The following is a 25,119-nucleotide window of genomic DNA, read 5'->3' as shown; positions in this document are numbered from 1 at the left end:
AGCAACGATTTTTTTATAGACGCTGGCGAAAAGGTAGAAAACACCCAGGTCATTCTTGACCCAAATAGACGACTTGTGCTCGTTGCAAATGACCTTTCCCTATCAAAAGCGGTGGTGGTGGACATGATTGGCGGGTGAGTGAGGGGAAATAAAATTGCTCCGGTTCAGTTTTGTGTTTCTTTTATATTTTTTTCCGTTTGTTTGACAGGGAAAATAGAGGCTTTGAATTTCCACCGCATTCACCTCGGCCTGCTTGACGTGGGCTGGTTTTTAGACGTGTGTTTTCCACTTCACCCTTTCGTGGTTTGAATTGACCTCCATCGCTCTTCGCCGCTAGCCCACAGTTTTCTTCTCACTTCAGTGGGCACAATCGACGTTTTTTTTTTGTTTTATTTGCCACCAAAACACAATCGTTGCCGGTCAACTATGGTGGCTAATGTTGGCACCTTTGGTTTAGGGGCAGACGACGGCGGACGGGATGCAAAGAATAATTCCAAACACAGACGAGCACCGACGTGCAAAATTGTGCTAAAATTGTGCACAACGTTTTCCACGTGGTTTGATTTTGCAAGTCCCACCCCGCCAATCAACGTCGTGTCGCGCGATCGGCAACCGGGAGATGATGACGGCGCGTTCGATGGTCAAGCTGCTTCCGCTTCTCAAGCGCCGGGCAGATGTAAACGCCACTGTTATCAGCCGTTTGCACGCGCCATCACGCCATTGCACGGACAGCAACAGCAACACACGGGAAAGGGCCAAATATCTGCAGCGATCTAGGGCCGGTCGGCCGGCCAGAAAGATGCAGTGTTTGTTAAATTTATTGAATGCATGCATGCAAATGCCGCGGAAAACTCTGCCCTCTCGAGTCCCGAGGGGTCGCACCGTGTGTGTGTATGTGTGTGCAGCAAGCGGTGAGAATGCTCAAGGCTGCTTCAGTAGCGGCACGGTGCCTTCATTCGATGTGATGTGCTTTTTCCCTCGGTCCCTGGCAGGGGCAAAATATATGGCTCGTTCGCACTGCAGTTCGATTTCCCTTGTCTCTCGCGTGCGCGCTCTTATTTCCTTTCACTTTTTTTTTTGTTGCTCGTGCTCGTGTGTGTAGAGCTTTCGGGGTCGGGAAAATGTCAAGACCAACCCGCGTTCGGGGGGGTTCGGGCGGGCGACCGCGCTCAGTCCCGAATGCATAGCGTTTGTTGCTGCAGCATTACAGTTTTCCCCAGTGTGCTAGAGAATGATGATGGGGGAACGGGTGGGGAAAGGGAAGTGAATTTTCTTCCTACCTCCCCCCTCATTCACATTGTAGTTTTCGGTTCGGTAGTGGGGAAGATATTGCACAAATAAATCACACACCGGGCGCGCTAGTAAGAGCGGGAAGCATATGGGCGGCATCGCGTGGACGGTTTCCCGCTTGCGGAAGGATGGCTGCATGCGATGACAAATTGTTTTACTTTATTCTTTCCTCTCCTTGCTCGCTAGCCGGGCGGTGATGATGATCGTTCCGATTGTACGCACTGATCGAATGGAAGGGTTTATTTGGGAAAAAGTGTTGTTCCTATCTTAATGGGCGGGTATGGCGAAGTTTGTCAGCTTGGAATGGTGCAGTCCTTGTGCATTAAATTGCTTTTTGTTTATTTTGTTTGAATAATTTCTCAAGGCTCCTGACATGAAGGGTTTAGTTATAAAACAATAATTTTATAAATTTCCAAAGAGAATTTTCAAAGAACGCATAGGAAAACAAAACTAGGCAATATATGATTTATTTACTTATAATTTTATATATGATTTTATTTATTTTTCTTGAGATTAGAACTCTTACTCACATGATTTTCCATTTCGTGCCAAAACAAATCATCAAATCTTGTGTTAATATATCTCATTTTATCGATAAAATCAATAGACACACTACAATGCACGTAGTAACAAAGAAATCTATTCTATTTGCTATGCTTTGTGTGCGGAAATCATTAGTTTAACGGTTTTAAAATGACGTAAAGTCCCTCAACTATGACGACCTCCCAAAGGCCCTTATCCACCACCTGATATTTTTAATATACCTTGGTCTAGATTATTCTATCCTCAAAGCTAGAATTAGATTCTAGTACCTGCTCGAAAAATCGGTGGTGTTTACATTTATCCCAAGGTGCATCCCAAGAGATCTGGTGAGGGAATCCAGAATCAAAGTGTATGTAGTCCAGGTGGTATTTTTGTAACCAAATTTGAATATCACCTTTTGACAGGATGAGTGAAAACTTTTGTTCGAACAAGCTTTCTGGAGGCTTGACGAACACATAAACACTCTTAAAATCTTCATTTAGAAACAGAAGCGATAACAATCAGCCTTGTAAATTCATACACCTTGGGATAAGCCCACCTGTATATTATACCATCTTAGATAGCTGCTCGAAAACTGCTATACAATACAAACAGCTGACAGGCTGAAATTTCAGCCTACGAACTTAAAACGGAATAGGGCTCCTTTGACAGATCTTTGAGCAAATTGTGACTTGACACATCAATTATAAAATTTAAAAAAAACCTTTAATGGCTGGCAAAATCAGACGAAATCAAAATCGAAAACGTCGTTTCTACGAATCATCGTAACTTAAAGATCTACTGTACTTGCATTACATGCATTTGATTTATGGATGTTTCAATTAAGGTTCTGCTCGTTTTTTTTTTTTTGCAAAATCATAAAATCCAAATTTATTTTTGCTTCTTTTGTTTAGAGCTATATATCTAAGTCTCCACTTCCAAACAATAATTTCCAACGAAAAACTAATCTAAATTTTAATGAGAAAATATAATAGCTCACTTATAATGGCAGTATTTTCCCAAGCATGTTTATTTTCAAACAATGTTTTATTGGTAACACAATGTTTCAAATGTATTTACGGATTGAAAAACTGTTGAACTCACGACGCTCATCGGTTACGATGTAACAAATTTAGAAAGGTTTCTTTATTTATCTCTCAGGATCTTCAAAGATGTCACGTACATTATGTGTCTGTTTTTAGAAAATCCATTTTCAAAACAGATGAGTTGTAATATTTTTTAGTTCCTAGCTTGCTTATTTTTTGGGTAATTTATCAAACCTCTCATTTTATTGACGTTGTCATTGCAACAGATGCATTTGCGCTCGGGATTAAGCGAACACACAGGCAGGTCCATGTCGTCAGTATTGCACACACTGGATAATGCTAAAAGTCGTTGTTGCAAAGCATATCACCCTGTCATGATTATTACGAAGGCACGATTGGCAACGGCAACGACGTATCCCGCACTAACTAAACCAGATTGAGAGCCGTGATGTAACGGCGGTAACCCATCTGGATTGATTATGAATACACGTCCGACAACGGCGACAGCCTAATATCAATAAATAAAGGCAATGCATTATCCCAGGCATGCATGTGTCCCCCCGCACATCAACGGTGTGCGATTCGCTCCAGTAAGCATCGATAAACAACCGTTTGATTATGCGCACCCGTGTGTCGGTTGCGTCGCACGGCAGACAGGCGGTTTATCCGCTCAGCCATCCTGCTCTGGGACGAACGACGAATCATAAAAGTGTACGTAGCACGTTCCTAATCCCGCCTGTCCGGCGAGTCCTGTCTTCTTGCGAGAGGCAAGAAGAGGCCCCAACAGGTAACTTTGCCCCAAACATATAACGTCGGGAAAGGCGAGATGACACCTGCTGTCATTTCTCCGTACTTTTACGAGTCTGTTTTTCCCATCGGCCAGTAAGCTTTCCCCCCTACCCCCAGAACCCAATTATAATGGGTCGATTTTTTTTTGTGGAAAAATCGATCCTTCCCCTTTTTACGTGTACGTGTGCGTGAGGAATGTGGCGCTCCACTGGGTGGCCTTGAAGGGAGCAGTTGCCGGTTGAACTGGCACTGCCTGCAACCGACACCACCGTCATCGTCAGCGCTGCTCGTTACGTAAGAATTAGAATCGATAGAAGCTATTAAATCGCTTCCTCCCTCTAGCGCGGAGACATATCCGGCGGGCCCTACCCTACCCGACGAGCCGCATGCATCCGTTTATCCCACTCCCGAGCTTAAACGTGTGTGATTTGACAAACTACTAAACAACCCACCCTGCTACACACACACACCGCCAAAGGGGAGATTGCGGTTAGCGCTTTCGTATGCTAATGCTGCGTAATCCGTTTTACCTTATACCTTGTGTGCCGGTTGGTGTCGCTTTTTGTCCTCTCAGAACTCCCGCCCGCTCGAACGCGTTTTTAAGGCGGGAGGAGGAAAAGCGAATGAAACGGAAAACTAATTCCAAACACATCACACTCCAAACGGAGAGTGCAAGAGAGCAAACCGAGGCGGTTCTTTGCCGGACGACGACGTCGACGGCCGCTGTTGGAAGAAAACTTTGATTCGTGTTGACGCATTTCCACACGAAAGCATCCCGGCGGACACGGTGGGTCATTCACTGTGGGCGAGCAGTGCTTTGGAGTCACAGATTATGAAAATTATGCAATATCGATTTGACACGACCACCGGCGTACGGCGGCTGGTTTCAGCAACGGAAACAATGATTCCGTTCCTTTTCGCACTCGCCAGCACAGGGCACAGGGTGGCTATTTTTCGCTGTGCGTTGCTTCTCTTTTACATCCCCATTTCCATATTTGAGGATAACATATTTGTATGCGTTTTTTTTGCTGTGTTTACCCGCAGCCCAAACAGGTCAGAAAGGTAGAAGTCGGAAAGTTGGATCCTATACTGGTGTTGTGTCTGGGGCCGGCCGTTAACGTATGAAAATGATGTGATATTACAGTTTTTGGGAACACACGTAATGGCATTCCAAATTGGGTGCTGCTGCTGCTGCTGCAACTGCCCGGGCATTTCGGGTGTCCGCTGATTTGTAACAACGTACTCGAAATGCTAATCCTGAGTGGGTTCATTCCGTGCCCGTTGCTCAGTGCGTAATGGCGGTGTGCTGTAATTGGATTGATGGTGGAATAATTGTGACTGGGATTTGTTTTTACAATTCATAGGCTTTTATCTGGTTGAATTTATGAATCAATTAGGAGTAGTGGGTAATTTTACATACAATACAAATTGTTGTCCTCAGGGAATTTCACTAGCGATGGTAACGAATAAAACGCATTGAATGAAATTGTAGTTCAGAGTGATTGAGAGGCTCAATGTATGTTTTGTTGTATCGCTTACGTTTGGTAATGAATCTTCTTTGAGCTTTGGGCTTAATTTTTCTGTAGAGTACTTTGCTATCGCTTCTGATGTTATTCTGGCATTAGGAACTTAAATCAATAGGAACATGTCTGTGCTCTTGAATCCAAGAAATCAGGAAACTGTGAAGATTGGGATCGGTGGGATTATCGTTTTTATGTTAGTCGCCATATTGGAAAGTGATATAGAAATTGACATATTAGGAGAATAGGATAATAGGCAATTATCTTACGAAGATTTGTCGTCACGCCCACATGTCAAGGACACTTGACGGACCGTCCGGTAGTAATGTATGGACGATAACTCGTGTTCATTTACTTGAATGCTTTATAACGAACAAAAGCCTTAGTAAAAAAATTATGGATACTAAACGTTATAACCTCAAGAGGACACTGTTTATTCATCCAAAACAAAAGTGATGAACTAATATTGCAATCTATTAGAATACATTTATACTCTTTTAATCTTTCAGTATTACTAATGGCTTTCTAGCTACAGTTGGATATTACTTGATAATTGAATAGGTTTCATATATGCCTACATGGAAGCTTTTTTTCTGGAGAATTCAAGTTGTACTGATATAAAACATTTCCATTGTGTCTACTCTTTTCAACATTTAATACAGAAAACGCTCCAGACAGTGAGTCGTTATTCGAAGCGTTAAGTTACGGCCATCGTGGAGTATTTGTATGCTGTATTAGTTTGAAAAATGATAAAAATATTTGAAACTAATTTGACTATCTCATGCTCTTAGCGAAAAGTCACAAAAAGTGTTATGCATTTAGATGCATAGATGTTATGGACTAGATGCAGGAATAGTAATTTTGATAGATTTTACAGATGTTGACAGCAATGAGGCCATTAAATACATTCAAATTTGTGAAGTTTTCGCAATAACATAAATTGAGCGTTAGAGTTCGCTTTCTTTGGAATAAAATCGTTGGATACGTCGTAGTTTTTCAAATTTTCCAAAATAATCCGTCCTTTCCGTCGTTAAGGAGATCAAAGATAGATAAAGCCTTGCTTGGGCATCGATGTCATTTGTTGTGCCCCCAGTACCGTATTTACCGTGTTTACAATGAGCAATACTTGCTCGAATTGAAACGATTTCTCAACTTCCTCAGCTATAAGGGGCAGCCATTATGTGCTGCAATTCGCAAAGTCACTGCATCAGTAACCGTGTGGTATGGAACGTATACTTCCCAAACGCATCAATGTGCACTGCCAAACCAAAACGCGTAAAATTTGCAACAGCAGGTTTAGTGGTTGCACTTTGCTACACACTGCAGCGTTTGCCTTCCCGGGGTCATAACAGCCCATCATAAATGTGTGTTTCTGGTAGTGTTGCAATGGTAGCGGCGCTGGAACGGTGATGAGTTTAGGCTAGCCGAGACCCCCTGCACCGTTCATCCGTGTGCAATGTGACATTTTTTGCTTGCATGCGTACGTGTGTGTGTATGTTCATTCCGCGTCTAGTATGTATGCAATGAAGTTGCATTTTTTATTTCATTTTGCATGGTCCACAGCAAGGGTTGACGCAACCGGGCTCTCCCTCGTCGTCGCCCCCGCCTCTCGACTTGCCATCTTTGGATGGGCAAGTTTTATTAAGGTTCGGGGGGCAGTGCATCGGGCGAGTACATTGCACACTGTCGAGATATCACAACAGTGCTGCAATTGCTGGTATAATTTGTGATGGCCACGACGCTAAAAGATGGCGCTGTGGTTATGGTGCCATTTCAGTTTTATGTTAAAATTAAGCACTTTTTAAGCAAAAGTCATCTTCCCCAAAGTTTTTGAAGAGTTCAAGATTCTCCCCGGCACTTGTTACTCCTTCTTGTTGCAAATTAAATTATGCCGCTTCACCATCTTTTCACATCTGCCGCTGGAATCAAAAGTTCAAGCCGCTCCAAATATTAGCAAGCACGTGCCACGGGGAGCATCGAATGCCACGCTAGTTGACGGCGGCTGATGATGGTGACCGAGCAAAGAGATAAAATCTGCGATAATGATCCGGAGGCCTCGTCGGTGGGTAAGCCAGCGTATCTCAACGATTCGGTGGCATTCAAAACTAGTACACAAGCTCGATTTCTTCACTCCGGGGTGAACGGTGGTCCCTTCCGATGATGCTACTTCTACCGGCCCGCTGCAATACTTGAAGCTTTGCGCCCATTCAATCTATCTTTCCGATCACGAGCCGCAGCAGAAACAGCTGATTGCGTGTTCGTGCGCGTGAATTTAAATGAAATTAAAACGGTCTTCGGCTGTCGTTTGGCCGAGGTTAGAGGGAGTGTGCACCGCAACGGATACAAAGTATCGGTCTGGGCTAGGCTCTTCAGAAGACGGAGCCGTGCAGAGGGCAACCTCTTCTATCCCATTCCTGCGCTGCATTTGAGCAAGGCACGCACGAACACTGCCGTTGTTGTTCCCATTGACGGTTTTACATGCTGTTGGCTAATTGGGCTTCATGTGATGTGGTTGTTATGACGATGTGTGTGTGTGTGTTTTGTCTCGATCTCTGTAGCAGTTTGATCGACTACCGTCACACCCGGTCGCTCACTAATTTGTTTTGCCTACCTGGGAATGCAGCTTTATTTATTACCCGGAAGAGACGTGATGTGGCCCGCTGGTAGACGCACTTCCAACTAATATGTTGTGCAGAATGTAATAAAAACACACATACGCAGAGTCAATAGTAGTGTGTTTTATCGTTGAGGCAACTCCTACATCGGTTGGGACAGAATGACAAATGAGTAACGTTATGCGGGTTAACAATTGATATTGATTAGCTGCAATCTATATTGTAGTTCCGCAGTCAGCAGCCACAGTAAAACAAAAACGAATGTCACAATTAATGAATAGTCACAACATTCGTTAGGATTTATTCATTCGTCCTCGCGAAAGCGGTGAAGCAAAAAAAAAGATTGTTTACAATGTAACACGGCATTAAAGTTTGCTTATTGAATGAATCACAAATAGATCACAAATAGGAAAGTAAAAACTAGGATCACGATGTGCTAATTAGAAGCATATTTTTATTTGTTTGTATATGTTTAATACCTTTCTACTATTTAAACCAATACCAACCGATCGGTGTGCCATCGATATTACAAATACTGTACAATCAGTATAATAATATTTTTAGTTATGTTAAACAGTGTTAACAAAGAAAGGATAATTGACTTGTGCATTCAAAAATGACCTGTTTTTGGCTGGCTGTTGAAAGAGATAGCTAAGAGATATAGTTTCTTTCCATGGACATCCTTTGAAAGATAGTTTTTGAAGTTAAGTTGCAAAAATCAATCTACGACCTTGCGAGGTACCTTTCATCAGTTTTCTGGAATTTCCGCCATGGCGGACGAAGACATGCATGTAAGAATGTGTTAAGATCTACCTTCGATTTGTATCAATTCTTCCTCAGTTTTCGCGACAAAATTGTTGTATTGGAGCTGTTGGATCATGTTGGTTCAGGAAAATTCGATAAGACGCAGCCAGGGGATGTAGCACCGGTTTGCAGACTTGGGTGTTGTATCGAAACTCGACCGAGATTCGTATGAAATGTTCGGATTGGCGTTTTCCTTTGGCTCAGGTCGCTCAGGGTCGTCGGCCATTCGGAATCAGGCATTCTTTCGATGCTCTGATTGTTGTATAATGCTGCCAAAATGTTGTAGATGCCCGAACAAGCTTATACGACGTCCACAAACTGCCGCACGGAGTCCGTTTTAGACACTACGGGGTGCCGTTCTTGGATCGCGCACGAAATTGCCTCACTGTTTTGGCGATCATGGGTAGAGTTCGACTGAAAGAGGTATCAAATTTGGTTTACTGATTCCTGGGATACTATTATTGAAAGTGGAATTAGCATTTCGTTAGTAGAAGCTACGGTAAACCCCTGAAAAATCGACCATTTTTACCATTTGTTTTAGATGCAAACGTTACTTTCTTCAAGGGATTATTTTAGTTATTAATTAGTTCTGATTGCTCTGTCCCCATAAGAGATTCAAACTTTCGATGGACTTGTTTCTAGGCCGTGTGTTTGACAACCATTGCCATTTAACTCTTTGCAAATAAAATTGAAATTATTCTTCCAATAAAGCTTAGACCACGTATATCTGCCTATAAAAGAATTCTCGGCAATAACATCTGTAACGCAACAGTATTTGCTGTGTTTCGTTTTTTCCGTCTGATTTTGCCACGATGTTGTTACAAAAATCATTATACAATTTACAGTGTATGTTTACCACGGTGCCTTTAAAAATATAACCTCGCACATATGCAAGCACTGCACGCGTGCACAGTTGAAAAAATGCGTCTTTTCCTGTGCTGTGCGATTGTAAAACTTCTCTCCCATTTCTAGACAAACTTGCAGTACACCAAACAACAACAACTCACAAAAAACCCTCTGCTGCAACTTAAATATAGGTTATCCATTTTTGCACCAAGCTGTGCATGTACGTGGTTGTTGTTGTTTTTTGTCATCTCTATTTCCCTCTTTCTTTTGCTCCAGCGATTTTTTTTTTCAAACAAATACTAATCCTTCGCTCACAACCTGTCGCGCTGGAAATAGTCACCCGCCGGAGGAAGTAGCGTTAGTTAAGGTGTTTATTTGAGCGGAAAACGCGTAGACGACGACGCAGGGTTTGGGCAGGGTGGTGAGGTATGCTGTGCTGTGCAGTTTTGTTTGTTTTTTTTTCCGCGCTCCGTACGATGCTTTCCAATGATGCTCGTTTAGAATGCTCGTCGTCGAATAAAAGCGCGCCGCCAACTTTTATACCACAGTTTTGTGCTCCGTGCTTTTGTTCGTGTTTTCCCCCCTGTTTGTATGTGTGTGTGTGTGTGTGTAAGTTGTTCTGTTGGTTGGTGCGCACACGGAGATGGAAATTATTTTCCTTACAACAATCATCCATCATCCGTTCGAAGAGTTACCTTGCCGGAGCTGTTCTCTTTCTTTCTGGTGCGTCTTTTGCTGAAGTGGATTCCCCGTGGGAGGACAAAATTGTGCCCGATTTAAATTGCAAATGCTAAGACGAGTCGGATTAGGCGTATTTTCTTTGTATTAAGACTTTTGATGGTTTTTTTTTTTGTATCAATAAGTAGTGACAAAAGCACTGAAAGCGATTGCTCAACATGCAGTTGGCAAATGAAAAAGTTCAACTTGAGCAACATGTAGGAAAAAGCACCACACTTACCTACATGTTTCAGTTTCTGTGGTGTTCTTTGTACAAAGCTTTGCGAAGGAGCTTTCCACCCGTTGCCCATTGCAATGTCAATTACTTTCCCCCGTTTTTATCTTATTTTTTCAGGACGCTCAAAATAAACCCTTTCCCATTTTACGGTCTCTCTTCCCCCTGTTGCACTCTCCGTTTTCCATTACAATTGTTTACGTATGTTTACCATAAAAAAAAGTTAACGAATCTGCTAAAGCATCCAAATCCTTCCTTTCTTCGGCGTGCGTCGTAAAAAAAGTTGATATTTTAAGCGCCTTTTCATCTCCAACCCTGTTCCTTTCCCGTACACTCACACACACCGGTACTGGAAATCCTCAAAACCTAATTAACGACCCTCTTTTTCTGCAAAGGATGCATAAGACTCCACGGGACGGGATCCCCGCCAACCGGAAGGTGAAACTCTATCCCTGCCGTTGTCGTGTCATTACGAGTGCGAGTAATCGCTGCGGCCGATCCTTGCTCTGCGTTCAACTGGAAATATATAAATATAAAAAAAAAACATCAAACAACTTCCGGAAGAAAAAGCCTGTCACCTGGTCTAGTTGTTCCTTGTCTCTTCTGCGTACTCATCGGTCCTTCTCTTCCATGCCATCATTAGAATATGGGACACTGACGAGAGAGGAATTCAATGTACGGCAACGACTTGTATCACCATTTTGCTGTAAATTATTTCAACCGATTAAAATCCTCTTCAACTTTACTGTGTTCCAGTACTTTACTTCGCCCCACACTCAATGTGGTACTGTCTGATTTTACTCCACCGTTCGTTAGCGTGTGGTATCACCATTTCGTTGTCCCTTGCTCTCCTTTCCCGCGCGTGTGTGTACAACCGTGAACATCAAAAAACCCACAAAATCTGTACCACAGAGGCTTTACTGCTGCGTGTTGCTGCGCTGCTGCTGCTACCGCTCCGTTTCGCTCCGGTACCGGAAAAGAGATGGTTGGAAAAGCTTCTTCCACTTGTCAACCGGAAGTGGAATTTCTGGTCGCTCACCACCACCATTTCGTTTCCTGCTTCTGTTACGCTTTATCACAGGGAAAAGTTTGACTCATCGTTTGACAAATTTAAATTGCATTGCAGAGGTGGGGGTGGGAGAGGGGTTTTGCCAAGACACTGGCTGTTGCTACTCGTCCGTAACCACACGGCGGAGGAAGAGAAGTGCTATTACCCAGTGCGCCATCACATTCACGCATTTAACGGCGATGTCTTCGCGTTTGCCTTCGGAGGTTCGGCCCCTTATGCTGGCGCGATGTTGCTTGCCGTTCGAATAATGATGCTCTAAATACCTTCCTCTTTGAAGGAAGGTGTGAGAGTGCTCTCGTTGAAAGATGCGATCTACCTGTCGTATGAAGTGGGGATGGTAGAATCGGATCGATAGGTATCTTTGACGAACGTTCCGTTTCGTATTTTTCCCATTGTGTAGCGTATTTTGGAGGAAGAAATAAAGTGCTTAAATTTGTTATAAAAATGTCTTACCATACAGCACTAAAGTTGATACAAAACGAACCACCCGATGTAGTGCTGCTCTCACTTCATGCGATTTGTGCTAACCGCCCGAAGGTATGCAATCAGTAGAACGGGCGAAATTAGAATCGTTCCGTGCTAACATGACGCCGAAGTTTGAAGCCAAAAACACTCAAAACTGTACAAACAACAACAACATGACGCCGAAGCCGGCCGAAAAAACCTTAACTATAGTGTCGTCTCTATTTTAAAAATAAACATTTATTTTCAACTTCTTATCGAACTCCCCCCCGGGCCGATCCTGTTTGCTGACACTTATCAATTCAAAAACTCATCACTACATTAGCTCCCGACAACACCGTTCGCGGGAGGCAAGCAGCGTGATACTGCACTGTTGATGGGGTTGGCAGCCGTAAAACCAGGAAATCTTTCCGCCACTCGTAAAATCACGTACCTCTTTCGGCGAGCGCAGAGACGATGAGGCGCACGCGGCGTTCTCGCTGCTTTTCTGCTCCCGGGCGAGATTCTGCCATTGCTGATGGTTGCATCTCATCCCGGGGCTGCTTTTGTCCCGTGAAGACGTGTTCCACGTACAGCACGTAGCTTCCTGCTCATGCTGCCACCGTGTGGCGCGGGTGTGTCCGTTAGTTGAAGGGCGTTATGGCGATGCGTATGTGCGATGTGCACATTAACATTCATACGCTTTGGCGGTGCCGCCAGCGATGGATCTGCTTTTGCAAGACCTTCAGCTGGCCTTTAAAAAACGTTTAATGCATTAATAATGCGCGCCGGTGAATCATAAAACAAATAAGTGTTTTATAGACGAATCCCGCGTTTACCGTGCGCACACGAATGGCGAAAAATATCGGAAGCGTGCGAACAAGCGCGTCATCGGACGCAAAACAAGCCGGGAGCAAACTTGGTCGCTGCTGGCCGCCACCAGATGCAATGCGTTCACGTTACACGCGTGTGCTTGCCGCCGGCTTTGCCATTACCGCTGATAGATCAGCTCCACAAAGTGATGTTGCTGCTGCTGACCACCCGGCACACTGACCGATTGGACAGGGAAAGTGAATAAAATCAACCATCCGGAGCGTGAACAAAGCATTACAACAGCAAAAAATGCCGATGCTCTGAAGTATGTTTATGAGCGCAACATTACGGTAATCGGTGCGTGCAGGATAGCAGAAAAAAAGAGGCTCTCCAAAAAGCTCAACAAATATGCAAAGTATGGCTGAAAAGGGAAAGGTTATTGTTTGGTTTAATCTAAACGCCACACCGCCGATGTGTAGTGCTGTTTTTGCGTGATGATGGATGATGAGGCGCGGCGGCGTACGTTGCACTTGAGGCGAGTTGAATAGCTTTGGTATTATCGTAACGTTACGATGGACAGCCGATTGCAAATGCAAATCAAATGCACTTTAAATTTTCTGTAATAAAATCAAAGTTTAAAACATGCAAAGCTAATTTATTCCTTTCACTTTTTTTTAACTTGCAGATATTGACAGCGATTCCAGTTACCACTTTAAGTCAAGCTCTATGTAAGTATTAAGATTTTGTGGAAGTATGAACAATATTGGATAGGTTTTTTTATTTGGCTGGTAATTTTTACTATAATAGGTATATAAATATGAAATACGTCGATTTATAGAAAACTAATTGATCGAAAAAAGAAAACATTTAATGCAACATTTGATGGTTAGTGCTGTGAACTTTGAATTAAATTTAAAACGTCCATTTTCTGATTTGATAAAATAGAAAATTAAAAAAAAGATAGAAAAAAAATTGTCGGCTAGTGGGCTTGGCTTTCAGTGACTTATTTACTACCATATCAGGATAGCCAGTCCTACGTATGGCAGCACGGTCCATTTGGGGCTTGAACCCATGACGGGCATATTGTTAGGTCGTACGAGATGACGACCGTACCACGAGACTGGCAAAAGCCAATTTGTGACGTTGTTTTAACTCGAATCAAGTACTAATAAGTTCACTGCAGGTAAATAAGTAAGTGAACACCATTAAAATACATAAAATTAACATTTTAAAATATCCGTTTTCTATCACTGGGTGTATTGATATCCACGCTCAATTAATCGCACAATTGATGGGCCAGATTCTTCTAAAATGTAAGACTCTTATTTTACTGATAACATGCGTGTTTGAACTACATGTATCCTGACATTCCTTCATATTCATAATTATTCTCTTCGAAGCTGTACCGAAGCCCGCTACCACATAGCGGAGGACACGAGCGACGTTCAGATTGCACTTTTTTTGTACGAAAGTCATTAAAGACTGCGTTACTTTGATGAAACTTATTCAATTTTATACCTTTTCACAAGAAAATGATGCTTAAAACACATATTAACACTTTAGATTGAGACAATAACAACGAGAAGTCCGATTTGTTCAGCTGTAAACTACGCACTACGACCAAAACGACAGTTGTCAACAAAACATCCATGGTATCCATGGATGTTTGGTGCATCGAAGATAAGGTTGTACCAATTATGGACTTTAATGCAAAAATGCATTAAATGTAGGTCAATTGTGATGTAAATACGTTAAATAACTAATATTTTCCACCAAAACGATGATTTTAAGATAAAATTATCGTTTGGTGCTTGAAAATCGATAATATCCTACAGTGCTACTCTTAGCAAAATTGTAAGAGATGCCAAACATCTTGGCAACACTTTTTAAAAGGGCAATATATAACAAACAGAAGTGGCTAGCACGGAAATAATGAAGCACAAATGTTTTAAAATAATTATATTATAAATTAAAAAATCATCAGTGGATGTAGTATGCAAATTGATTGTTTTAGATCGAAAATAGTGTTCGTTATAGCCTTGATTGGTGCTGTAGCCACAATTGGTACACTTTCCCTACTGTAAATTAACAAGTCCATTTTCTATATCTTTAAACTGATAATTTCATACCAAGTTGTTAACAAAGTTGTTTACGAATTTTTGTCCGATGCTTAACTCTATGGCCTCAGTAAAGTTTTCAAAAACATCGAAAATTTCGAAAAAATTCTACATTTTTTTAAATTTATACTATCAGTTTTTATTATCAAACTATAGTTTTGCTACAAATTACTGAAAGGTCCGACTTCTCATCATTAGCAATTGGTATGATAGGAGCTACAATACACAACCATCACAATATACGGCCGCAATCGGTGTTGCTTTGCGCCCGTACTTTACAATGTCCGTTGGGTAAGCGACTGTGCGGCGAAATGTGTAATGCAGATTGCATATCTAGCAGAACGTACCAGTACAGTGGTTGGCTGCTATGAAGCTTTTCAATGGCATGCGTACTGTTATTAGCATATCGTAATCGGTACGGTGTGTTTTTGTTATTGATTATTTTCTCTCTTTTAGGCTTCATATCTGTTTCAAACGTATTGTAAAATGTGTACCTTTACATTGTAGCATTTGCCAATCAGCCATCATTGTGCTTGCATGCTGATAAAACACACCATACGCCGTGTTATACATGAGAGCCTTCGAGCTCTTACCGAAGTTGCAGTTGCTCAATCGTTCTACGCAAAACAAAAGCGACTCCCGTCCGGTTCTGCGGCTTGGAATCGATCCAAACTTTCAAAGAAACAGGATACAATATGCATCATCTCCTCGCTGCCCTTGGACGACCCCTCCCCTCGCTGCGGTCAAATCGACTAGGTTATGAAGTGTCCGGAACCGTCACTGACGAAGACACGGAACTCCCCCCGGCGCGCACACACACACACGACCTCATCGAGGTTCTTATTCTGCGGGTGAACGCAAACCGATGATTGTGCAACGAACCATGCCCCCAATATCCCTCAACTGCCTTCCCGAAGGCACCCGCCCGTCATCACCGCACGCGATATGTGTGGAACGCCCCTGCGCGGGGTGAACGCTGACGGGAATTAAATTATTCAACGGGAGAGCGGGAATAGCGAACACACTGCATCGTTGCATCTCGGTCGATGGACGTGGAGGATGGTGCTGGGTGCCCGGCGAGAAACGCGTCGTTTCCCACAGGCAGGCGCGCGCGGGTGGGATGCATCAAATCATCTGATGCAACTTTCGATGATTATTGGCACAAACGGTGTGCTGGGTTTGTTTGGCAAAGCTCGACAAACTGCGACGCATTCCAGGGAGGAAAGATATATGGGCCACGTGCGAGCTTCAAACGCCCTTAGGCGCTATTGCGCTTCAGCTACTGAAGGGTGGATGTTGTTGTTGTTTGGCCCCGATCTTTAAGAACCGAACAAACGAATAACAAAATAGTTTAATGCAGCACACAAGCATTCTAAAAACCACCACCTCGGAGAACGTTGAAACATTTTGAAGCACTGTACCAACTGGTACCATCGAACCCACGATGCAAGCGCGCTCATCCGATTATGTGATTTAACCCCAAACGAGCGACTGAATATTCCGTGCCCAGGCGCAATTAGTCCGACCGACTAGTAGCCTCTGGGCATTGGCCCCTGCTCTCTCTCTCTCTGTTCCTTCCACTAAAACTTTCCAAAGTTCATTCCACCCGCGTCAAACGGAAGCCAGAATCATGGATGGGGTCGAATCGTTTAAATTTCCGTCACACGCACTCGCATCTCTTCCTCCAATTTCCTGCCAGTGACTCTATCGGACTACTCAGCAAACTAGCATCAGAACCGCTTCCAGGCTTTCCATGGAGTTGTAAGGTAGAGTTCACCGATTGCAACCCCAATTCCCGTGTTAGAGGACGTTACCCAGCCCCATTTCGATTAGCCTAATTGTTATTCAATTTAATCATCCCACGAATTGTGACCATTTCGTGGCAGGCGGTGGGTTAGGCTAGGCGAGGACGATAACACACTTATCGCGAGTTAAACCATCACTGAGTTTGGGGGAGGACTTTTTTGGCGCTGTTGTTGCTCTGCAGTCAGTGGTTGCGTCCTGTCGTGTCCTCAATTCGGTGGTTTTCTGCTGAAATTGAATGTCCGAAAAGCTATAGACGTTCGTTCCCTGCATCCCATGGTCGCTGGTGCGGTGTGATATTTCATCGCAGTTTGATTGATGGTGCACTGACGTTGGCTTTAATTTGCATAAACCACGCTAACCGACCCGTGGTCACTATTTAATGCCACAAAAAGGGGATGGAACCTGCACGTGAAGCAGCAGCAGCAGTTGCATTGAATAGCATCTAACGGATCGCCGTTAGGGCGCATGGATGGACAGTGATGAAAGCTCCTCTCCGCCTACGAGACGATAGAACTGGATGGATAGAACAGATGGAAGGGAACCTTTTTTTGCAATTTGTTTGCTATTCAAACCGGTCGGGTCTGCATCGGGGGATATCATTTCTCACAGATGTCACTGGAACAGACGAACTACAAGCACTTCATGTACTACAAATATCTGTCTGCTTAGGGAATCTAATCTCTCGACCTCTAATCATCTGTGCACACTGCAAGCAGGCCTGGTAGCACATAATTTAAACCTAATTTACCGAACTGCATTCGCCGGTAGCACCGATTCAGGGCATAACGCCTGGAGTGGTCTTATTTGCGGGGCTGCGAAATTGAATTATTATAACCACAGCGTTCGGTAGCGGTAATTAAAACGATACCGCCGGCACGGAAAAAGTTAACGCATTCCGGACCGAAAAGTTAGTTTCAGCTTCCGGGCTACTCCCGCGTGGATGACAGGAGGTCGCTGGTACCGGGTGACCTTTTCCAAAGTGATCTCGTTACTGCGCAAACCTGCTGCCCGGTCTCACCGGTGTACTTTGCGCTTCGAGCAGTTGGCAGTTTTTGAAACTTTTCAGGGCGGGGTGGACTCTATGTGGGGACATTGAGAGCGATACAGGACCAAACGCGTAGGGGCATAGGGTGGTGAATAGTTTAGTGAACATCGAGACACATAGCAAACAATGCACACGAGCGTCGTGTCAAGCGAGAGAGGTCAGTCAGAATGCGATAAACTAGAAGGTTGTTTGCAACATTGTTTGGCAGGACAAAAGTATACTGAATTACTGTTGCTTCGAGGTTCAAGCAACAGTGGACACTATTATTTACAGCTGATATGAATCATTGTAGTAGGTAACTGGGCAACTGTGCTTCAAAATAGTTCGTTGAGTTGAGCAAGTGAGTACCTAAAAAAATCGTAAAGGAATTTCATACACATTGCACTTAATCCATTTTATTGTAATCTACTTACTAAAATCTTTTCAGTAAAATACGAATGTTTTCAAGTGGGCTAAGGTTTACACATTTTATCAAGAAACATGTAACAAACATTTCAACGCGTTTACACCAAATGTTCAAGATTCTAAATATTAAAACAGAGGACTACAAATAAAGACATCTCTGCATAAGGTCCTTCTATAAATTACGTACAACTATGTTTCAAATTCCATTTCAGAAACCAAAATAACAGTAAATATTTAATATCTTCGACAGCAAGGACCTAAAAATGTTATAAAATTAGTTTTGTGGTTATTGGAACATAATTGCTCTTAATCATGTGGTTATTCAGCGTCAAGACAAGGACATAAATTTACATTCTATCTAATTCATCTAAAGCATCGATTTTATCAGACATTTTTCTTCTTATTGGTGGCCTTCGGATACAGACTTTCAAGACTTTCTAAGGTTCCACGCAGCCACAGCCAGTGTCATAGCTACGGGAGAGGACGGTTTTGTCTATATGAGGCTTGAATCCACGACGGGCATTGTTGTTGTTAAGTCTTGCAATTTGACAACTATACCACGGGACCATCCCGTGAATATGGGATCATGGATAATGATTTAGGGGTTGATGGAGGATTTTTACTCTAATGTCTTAATTTTTGGTGTGCCATAAATTATGTATTAATCAATATGTTTAATGGTAAGGAAATTAAATGATGTATTTATAACATCAGAAGAGTATTGTATTTATAACTCCATGCATCTTAAGAGTTTAATTGAATTTTCATTGAAATTACTTATTACTTTGATTAATTACTTCAATTGAATATAAATTTTAGGCTGTATTCTAATGATACAATAGCTTGAAATTACATTTATAAATGTACTTAAAATATCGATTGTTATAGCAAACAAAAGTGCAGTCAAAAGAATATGATTTTAGTTCCACGAATGAAGAATTTTATTATTTTATGTTACAGAAACATTCAATCTTAAAAGCATGCATATGTTATCCATTATGCCCCGGATGCCCATATCCGTATTGTCGATAGTTCCTATCGAACCAAAGCTATTCTCCAATCGAACTTCGCCGACACTCAAAAGTGGTTTAAGGTGCTTATGCCTTCGATACTCCTGGGTGTGTGTGTGTGTGTGTTTAAAAGAAACTCAAAAGCAAAAGTAAACCCAAGAAGCTGAAGGTTATCTTCACAATCCCACCAATCCCCCCCGTATCAACACACAAGTGCAAATTGTGATCTTCACCTCTTTCAGACCAACCTTGGCCGGATGCCCGCGCTGGTGTGAGTGTGTATGGGCACGTCACATAAGAAGGCCAGGTAAAGGTTGTCCGCGAAAAAAAAGAAGGAGCAAACTGACGTCGACCGAATATCACAACACCGCACTTCAAACGCGCCAACTTCTCTCGAGTGACGTTGATGAATTGATGATCGAGAGGGCAAACTACTTCGGAGGATCAATAGAAACACAAACCAAACACACATGATAGATTTTGATTATTGAACAGTAAAAAAAAACATGCTTTTTTTATTTTTCATCTTAAAATCGACGAATCTTGTATATAGCCTCGCGAGAACCATCATCGCAAAATGGGGATTAATACGGCGAGGCGACGACGGGGGTAGCACATACTTCTTAAACACTATATCTCGACACGTGGCACACACAGACGACTAAACTAAATGCTGTAACAGTTAAAAGTCTTGGGTTTCGGAGCGCATCGGGCTCCACACAACACACTCTAGTTCTGCTTCTTTTAATTCGACAGGGCTTCAGGTGAGGGCGGTATGATGGCACGAGCCCGGAGCACGCCGCTAGCCGCTGCAGGCAAGCCCGTCACGCTCGAAGGACGAGTCCAGCTCGAAGAACTTCTCTTTGATCTCGCGCAGCGTGAAGGGATGGTAGTCGCGTTCGCGCGACGGTTGACTTTCTTTGGTGTCCCGGCGCTGGTCCGGTCCGCGCAGGATCAGATCGCGCGTACGCTCCAGCTGCTCCCGGACGCGGCGACTCGCCGGCATCAGCTGGCTGGCCAGCTCGAGCGCCGTCTCGGCATGCCGCAGCGCCATATCGAACCGGCCGGTCGTGTGGGACCGCAGATAGAGACAGTGGGCGAGGTAGCCCTCGAGCACGACGGCGTGCGGGCTGAGCAGCCCGTACACGCGCCCGGTCACGTCCAGACACTCGGTGAACGCGGTGATCGCGGGCAGGATGGCGTTCATGCGCAGCAGCACGAACCCGTACTGCTGCAGGACGTCCGCGTACTTGCGATGCAGGCCGCCGTACTCGGTGCGGGCCCGCTGCACCGCCTGGCTGATCAGCATGTTGGCCAGGTCGTGGCGCTCCTTCGCGACGCAAAACAGCGCGATCAGCTGCAGCACGTCGATGACGTCACCCTTGGCCGGTGCGTCGTCCCCGTCGGCGGCGGAGGCGAGCGCCCGCAGCGCCCACTGGTGGCAGCGGTCGTAGTCCTGCACGTGGTAGTAGTAGCTGCCGAGCTGCAGGTACGCCTTGACTAGGGGTAGTTGGGGGGCCGACTCGCCGACCTGCTGCAGGAACGCGTGCAGCCGCTGCACGGTGTGGGAGGCGCGCGCCGTCAGGCAGGCACCGATTTGGGCGCGCAGCAACCGCACCAGACACTCCAGCTGCAGGGCGCGGGTGGCGGGCGGTACCAGCAGCCCGAGCAGGTCCTGCGCGAGCGCCAGTACCTCGGCGCCGCACCGGCACCAGCCGGCCTCGTACAGGTAGTCGCCGAACCGGAGCGACTCGAGCACCCGCGCCCGGATGCGCGGCTGGTCGCGCGTTTCGCCCTTGCGCAACGACGCCACGCGCAGCTCGGTGCGCAACATATCACAGTAGTTGTGGGCCAGGTCGCGCAGGACGGCGGGCCGGCCGGCGGTGCGGGCCGCCTCCCGCAAACACTTCTCCAGCGTGTCGTAGTCCGGTGCGTACCCGTTGAACAGCTTCATGAACAGGACCGGATCGGTGAGCTCGTCGCGCAGCATGCCCCGCAGCTCGGGATAGCGGCACATGCGGTCGAGGATGGGCGTCAGCAGCGGGGCCGGCAGGAACTGCAGCTGCATCAGCCGCTCCTCGCTGCACTGCTGCTGCTGTGTCCGCGTCCTGCGCACGCTCTCGACGAACGCGCGGACGCACGTTTGCTGCAGCGAGGGCGAGTTTTCCGGCACGATCCGGATGCCGCTGAAGCGGGCCTTGTGCATCGTTTGGAACAGTTCCGAAATCATGCTGTGTGTGGGTGTTTTGAAGCGGGGGTTTGACACTGATCTCACTTTGCTTTCATGCACACCAAAGGCACTTTTCTTGGCACAGTTTTTCACTCTACTTGGTGGCAGATGTTCACCTTAACGCCTTTCACGTAAACTCACAAACATCCAAAGTAATGTCTCCTACGTATGGAATCTGTACGTGATTGTAGCTGGCACAGCGCACATGCAATCACGAGGATGGGAAAGATGTAAAAACGGCTTTACAAAATGGTCGCCCGGGTTTCGATCTCCGGCAGCAACCTTCAGCTCGCTGGGAATTCAACAAACAAACTGACCTTTCGAGCGCCGTCCGTACTACGCTTTATACTGACGCGTTTGGTCTCACGATCCCGCTCACGGTTCCGATCCTACCCTCACTCACACACCTACACACACACACACAGGGACAAAAGTTGTTTACAAGAAGCGGTCCAGCAGGTCCGGCGCGCTCTGTGCCTGCTGTGTGCTGTGCCGGTGACGCGCCTCCGCCATTTGTCATCTCGTTCGCACGCGCACGCCCGCGTGTGCTCTCGCTTCTTCCTGCGTGCGTTCGAACGGAATGATCGATACCCGTCGGTACCTGCGCGGAGCACGATCGTGTAAACAAGCAATGACCAGTCACGCACACCAACAAAGCGCGGGGTCTGTGTTACATGCGACACGCACATTACTGCCGGGCGCGCTGTAACTGCACGATCGCATGAAGAGCCCATGGTCCAGCGGGGCGAGCGGGGCTGTGTCGGTGGTTATGCGGGGGTGAGTACGGATATGGACAATCTCGTTTATCCTCTCTGCTTTTGTTGTCTTGTTTTGTGTATCCGTTCTCTTGCGGATGAACGTAGTCCGTTCATCTGTGTGAGTGTGGCGTTTGTTTATTGTGCTGCTGCTGCTGCTGCTGCTGGTTGCTGGTGCGGACCAACACAACATGCGCGCTCATGTGGAATTTTTCGGACCCAAATTCGGTAAACAAGATTACCCCATGCCGGGGGAGAGGGTCAAAGCACTGTGTGCCACCAGAGCCGCACGGATTTGGCTCTGGGGCGCAAAAACGCATGGCCGTGACTGCTCGCATGATAGCATCGCCGAGCGCTGTGATTTTGCAGATTTATCTAATATCTGAAGGCGTGGCATCGTGGCATGACGTTAGAAAATGCAATGTCATTGCGTGGACACTGCCTTCTGCAAATACTATTACCGGCTATCTTTATTTCCGCAGTCGTTTCCAGTGAAAGTGACAATGTTTTAGCTTACAGAGTGCTGATCACGTGCTGCGAAGTAGATGCTCACAGATGTCATTTTAGTGGTAGTTTTGTATTGTACTTTTTTCTATCCTACAATATACAGGGTGCAATTATTTCGTCCACGATATTGATATTGAAGGAATCTCAGAATGAAAGAATCCCCGGCTAACGAGTTATTTTCTTTATTCAAACTGTGGTTTACATATGGTTTTCTCGCATTTATGGAATTAAAATTCCCAATAATCTGGATCACAGTATCATTTATATTTCAGCCTCAATAACTCATCCAGGTTACAATGTAATTTATAACAATAGATTTAAGATTTTGCTTTGCTATAAATATCCTGAGAAGTGCATCTTAGTAAATCTCTCTAGTTAATATTTTCTGTTATCATTGGATTTTGATTCTGTTCCAGAGTAGTTGGACTAGTTCAGAACAGCACGAGACATCGTCCTGGATACATTACTCCGTATAATATTGTGAGTTTGAAAACGTTTTTGAATTCATCTCAACTCCTCATACATCCATAGTACCCAGAATAATCATGTAGCTCTATAACCTTTCCTATGTCAACAGCCTAAAACATCTTTTTGATCTTAGGTCCGGTTTCAGTTTAACAACGTGACTAATGCACCGTATCACAGCAATTTTGTATTTTCAAAATAGCCATATTAACAGCAAACTTATCTGCTTGTGTTGACGAAAAAAGAAGACAAAATAGTGACCGAGGTCAAAGACCTATAAATCTATATAAAGTACGGTCAAAATGTACCCAACCTCCACGACAAAGCTACGATAAAGTGCGCAATAAACTGGCGACAAATTCCGATCACCGAGCACAGCTTTGGGGTCACTTTCACGAAACACCTCAATAAAACTAAGGCGACATTGAGCGCCGATTGTGCAACTTTCCCGTCCAAGCAGAAACGGATCGTTATATCCATATAAAGCAAATCCAATTGCGAAGAAGCTTAAAATATATTATGACGTAGTGTTGTTATTTGACGTTAATATCTTCATTTCAAATTCCAAAAAACACAGTCGAAAACAAAGTTTGCTTGAAAAACAAAATAACAAATTTTGTTTACGTGTAATGCACTTATTTTTTCCTCGGGATCTTGATGGCCATCTACCCGCAAAAAAAAACAGCATTCGAGCCCCGATTTTTGCGCCGAACACTGGCAGTGAAGCTTTTACTTGGCGTTTCCCTTCACCCGGTTCCGGTCGCGGGAGACACCCGCGCACATAAAACGGCGCGTAAAGCACTGCGTCATGTTCCGAAAGTCTGAAAACACACACACTCACGCAAAAAAAAAGAACAGAAAATTGAAGAAAAAAAAAACAGTAAACAAACAAGCGCCGCACGCACACGGGGAGGGTGGCCTCCGGCGAAACGTGTGAGAAAAACGCAAAAAGGCGAAACCAGTTCGCACCGGTTGGGATTTTGTTGGTTCCGCCGGTCCGCGTCTCATCGGCGATCACCGATCATTCCTCGCACTCGCGGCCCCTGAACGATCCGGTGCCGCCGCCACGTGGACGCGCGTGATTAATTGCTCCGATGTTCCTGTGGTGGGGTGGCGCGTCTGGAAATCGCGGTAAACAATGTTGGCGGCGGCGAAGGCGCAATTATTATCGTGGACGCACGGGCGCCCCAGACAGGTGGCCGCGGTGAGCGGGTTCGGTGCTCCCGACACTGGATGGCGCTAGTGTACTGGTCGCCGAATCGTCACTTGCGCGCTATTCCGGTTCTTGATGTTTTGTGTGTTTCTCTGCCCCATTATCGGCGGTGGCCTGGTTTTTCCCTTTTCGTGATAAGTGTCAAGATCAAGGCACATGACGACATTCTGCTAGATTGTGGCATCAGCGATAGATAGGTCCGCTGGCCCCTTTGCCCTTGTCCTTCCCGTCGGGCTCGTTCCATTTCCACGTGATACGGAAGAGGTTGGTCGTGTTGACAGGGCAGGGAACAGGGCAGGGAACATGTGTAGGCGCCTCACGCTGTGACAGCACCGCGATGCAGCACAGGCTAAGTGCATTGGTAAAGACCCCCGTGCTGCATATAAAACAGTCGAAGCTGCCCATGTAGGTCCAGTCGGGGCCGATGTGGTCCGGCCTATGCGACTGACCGGTTTCGCTAGATCTGCTGTACGATTTAGCAAACGTTTGCAGCAGACCTGTGGAGGGGGAAGTGTGTAGATTAGACGGGCCCTGTACGGTGGTGAGTGTGAGAACAGATTGGTTGGCTGTTGCATACATATTAGAGCTCGCATTAGTGACGTCATGGCACGCTTCTCAAGCTGCTGGTAGAGCTTTAAGAGGCGATAGACTTAATGCGGCTCTTTTTTTGCTTCTGATGATAGCATTGATCCATACGGTAACGGTAAATGAGGAGGTGCACGGCTAGCTGTTTAGGGATCGGCCGCATCTATGATGCTGCTAGTTTGAACTAGCTTTACAACATCTGCCGCCAATGAAACGTCTACATGCGTTGCATAAAAAGTGGCTCACCGGAGTTGATTTATGTCCGAGGAGGAAA

General features: G+C 45.1%; 2 protein-coding genes across 2 annotated transcripts in view; one reads left to right on the top strand and one right to left on the bottom strand.

The window, feature by feature from the left end:
• Positions 1 to 25,119, top strand: part of LOC1270584 (Ig-like and fibronectin type-III domain-containing protein 1) — a 114,742-nt gene that overhangs the window by 54,040 nt on the left and 35,583 nt on the right. The window contains exon 4 of the mRNA XM_061653458.1: positions 13,393 to 13,435. The gene's annotated coding sequence lies outside the window, so the exon portion shown is untranslated. The remainder of the gene's footprint in view (positions 1 to 13,392; positions 13,436 to 25,119) is intronic.
• Positions 19,569 to 22,685, bottom strand: LOC5668062 (amyloid protein-binding protein 2). The gene has a single exon (XM_001688123.2). It carries the CDS (start codon positions 21,318 to 21,320, stop codon positions 19,893 to 19,895), a length of 1,428 nt encoding a protein of 475 aa, XP_001688175.1. The 5' UTR covers positions 21,321 to 22,685; the 3' UTR covers positions 19,569 to 19,892.

Source organism: Anopheles gambiae, chromosome 3 (genome assembly GCF_943734735.2).
Source record: "Anopheles gambiae chromosome 3, idAnoGambNW_F1_1, whole genome shotgun sequence".
Lineage (NCBI taxonomy): Eukaryota > Metazoa > Arthropoda > Insecta > Diptera > Culicidae > Anopheles > Anopheles gambiae.
Note: the sequence above shows the minus strand (reverse complement) of the source record. Positions and strands in the feature narration are given on the sequence as shown.